General features: G+C 51.0%; 1 protein-coding gene across 1 annotated transcript in view; it reads right to left on the bottom strand.

Moving 5' to 3' along the window:
• The window catches only part of GRK3 (G protein-coupled receptor kinase 3), a 152,854-nt gene extending 149,856 nt beyond the window's left edge, over nt 1–2,998 (bottom strand). Inside the window, 1 exon segment of the mRNA XM_019506662.1 lies at nt 2,870–2,998. Within this exon segment, the coding sequence (XP_019362207.1) occupies nt 2,870–2,982 (113 nt within the window). The 5' untranslated portion in view covers nt 2,983–2,998.
• Nucleotides 2,999–3,004: the final 6 nt, after the last annotated feature.

Raw genomic sequence — 3,004 nt, 5'->3', positions numbered from 1 at the left:
TTGGAAAGATTAAAAGGTCCTCTGATTCAATTCAAATTCAGAGATTCAGCCACTGAATCGGGCCAAATCTCTGCTGAATTGAATCAGGGACAAAAACTTCGCACAGACCTACCACTATGAAGACATCTGACACCAGAAAAACTGTCAACGCTTTCTACTGAATGAGGAAATCCTTGCTTTCAGTAAAAAGTGTTGATGTTTACTCAGATCCCATCACCTACAGCAGTTTGTGGTGCTACCCCTGTGCAAGTCTCTCTTTTCCTTTATCTCAGTGCTTTCTCTCATATTCTTCACACCAGCTAAGCCATCTTAAATGTCCCCAGCCCCATTCTACTTTTTTCCATGACATCAGTCTCCCTCTTCTCTTAAGGTCCCTCGCTTCCTTCAAACCGAGGGAGCTCAACTGAGTCTTGCTGACTTTATTTTCTTTAAATCATGTAACAAAATTTACAACCAAGTTACTCACCTCTATCTATCCAGCCTCACAATTTCATTATTGTTACCCTTTTGATCCCTCCCCGATTCCCTGCTACTGCTCGTCAAACTGCCCATTGTGCTTTGGCTTCAATTGAAGCCCGCATGCAGCAAAGATTTACGAAGAGGGGCAGCCTCCCTGAAGTCAATGGAACCGCGCACAGGCATAAAGATATTTGTGCTCAAGTCTTGCAGGACCGGAGTATTAGACTGCCCGCTCTTCAGGGCGGGGATCGTGTCGCAGGATCTGGACTGCCATTTTCAACACCGGAGCCCTGATCCAGACCGAAGCCTGCAAGCCGTACCGCAACGCAATGACAGAAACATCCTTAAAATGAAGCTTCCCAATTTGGTCCCTCCTCCGCGGTACCGGCATTCCAAGCTCCTAGCATCACCAGGTGTGATTTATGTCTCTTTGTATACACAAAGCACACCAAACATGCTGCTGACCTAAACAAAATGATATATTTAACTGTAGCATACAGGAATGTAATACTACAAACAGCTCAGATAAGACCTCCAGGAGTTTGCTTAATGTTACAACATAAATTTTATCCAAAATGTACACAAATAGTTTGAATTATTAATAGTGTTTACACAAACCAAGAGAAGAATACGCACTGAAATCTCTCCAGCAAGCAAACACAAACTGGACACTAAAAATGATTGGCAAGCCTTCTACAATCTTGCCAGGATCACATCAGTTTCATATTTGCAATCTTTCTGCCACTCAGTTTTTCCCTGCCTCGGCGTAGAGAACTGTGCAAATACGTGAAAGAAGAGGTTGGGCCATCTTTTATTCATGGCATACATCATAAATCCATGTAGGGCAATAGGGATGTGCCGTAAGAGCGCTATAGCAGGTAGAGTGCAAATATTCTGTTTTGCAAGACGTGCAAAACTGCCTGCTAAATCCTGCTTCTGGCATCACACACAGAGCGAAGTGGGAAAGATCTGCTGTTTATGGTGACGAAGATGAGAAGAGCTAAAAAAGCAAGAGAAGCTGGTAGATTTACACAGTGCATGCAGGATTCTGGATTCAGGCTTCAGAGGAAAATCTAGTTTTACTGTTAAACACAATGTCCGAAAGGAGCTACGACCTCAACCCTGCAAGTGGATCCCTGAGTGCAACATCCGCTCACCCCGAGGCCAGCAGGACTTAAACGCAGGATCGGGGCCTGTGTGCAAGTTCAGTGGCTGTGCAAATGCTCACTCTACAGGCTGCTTGGAAGAAAGCCTCTGTTCACAAACCCCTCTCCCCTCCCAACACCCCACTAGGTTGCCAAATTTCTGCAAACCCCCTGAAATCAGCCCTGCCGATGACAGCACTTTGAGAATCAATAGGTTAGTTTGTACCTAGACTTACTACTTTTTCAGCCAGTGACTTCAATAGTGAGGTCACATAAATGCCTGGAGAATTCTCCTGGAAGATAAAGTTTCTTCATTTTCACCTTCATTTACCAACATATGTTCCCCCAAAATTGCTTTAAATAAATGCATCGAAGCAGTTTCACGAGTGTAATATAATTACAACAGAGCAGGACTGCATGCTAGTATAAGCCCTTGGCACCTTAAAAGACAGATCTACGCTCCTGGTTTGTTTAGGTCTCCATTGTGTTTCACCATCAACGGACTCATCTACCGTCCGAGCCCTTTTGCTCCTCCAGACACCCCTCTTCCACACGTCACACAATCGGCATGCGAGCGGTGCACCCGGTCCTGCTCAGACTGTCTGGGGATGAAGCAGTCTCTTGTCTCATCATCGCTGCCACCGCAGAAAGGTAATTCGGCAATCTGCGCGAGCCACAACGGCACTGGCCTTTGAAATACGTTAACCGCACGACCGGTGGGAGGGCGAGCCAGGGGGGCCCTCGATGCTCGCGGTCGCCGGGCACCGCAGTCCGTCAGCCCGCACACCTGCCTGCAAGCGGGTGGGCTGCGGGGCAGGCAGGCGAACACAGGGGCAGACACGGGCTGGGGGGCAAGCAATGCCCACTGCAATACAGGGTCGACCATGGGCTGGGGGCAGGAGGGCGATGCCCGTTTCAACGCAGGGGCAGACACGGGCCGAGGGGCAAGCGGGTGAAGACCATTTCAATGCAGAACGGACCACTGTTGGACGGCCAGCGATGCCTGTGTCGACCATGGGGTGGGGGGCAAGCAGGCGATGCCCGTTTCAACGCAGGGGCAGACACGGGCTAGGGGGCAAGCAATGCCCATGTCAACACAGGGTGGACCACGGGGTGGGGGCAGGCGGGCGATGCGCGTTTCAAAGCAGGGCAGGTGGGCGATGCAGGGTGGACGGTCGGGGAGATGGGGGGCGCCGACACGGAGGGACCAGCCCGTGGGGGGCTGCAGATCCAGGGGGAGGGGTCCCGGGGGGGGCGGTAGGTACCTGGGCTCGGGCAGGCTGATCTTCTTGCTGGCGCGGGCGGCCGGGGTGCTCTTGCTCTTCTCCATGGCCATGAGGTAGCTGACATCGGCCAGCACGGCCTCCAGGTCCGCCATGTTGGCGGGCCCGGCCCAGCCC

This window comes from Gavialis gangeticus, unplaced genomic scaffold (genome assembly GCF_001723915.1).
Source record: "Gavialis gangeticus isolate Ggan-Ray unplaced genomic scaffold, GavGan_comp1, whole genome shotgun sequence".
Lineage (NCBI taxonomy): Eukaryota > Metazoa > Chordata > Crocodylia > Gavialidae > Gavialis > Gavialis gangeticus.
The sequence above is the reverse complement of the archived record's forward strand: the minus strand, read 5'-3'. Positions and strand labels throughout refer to the sequence as shown.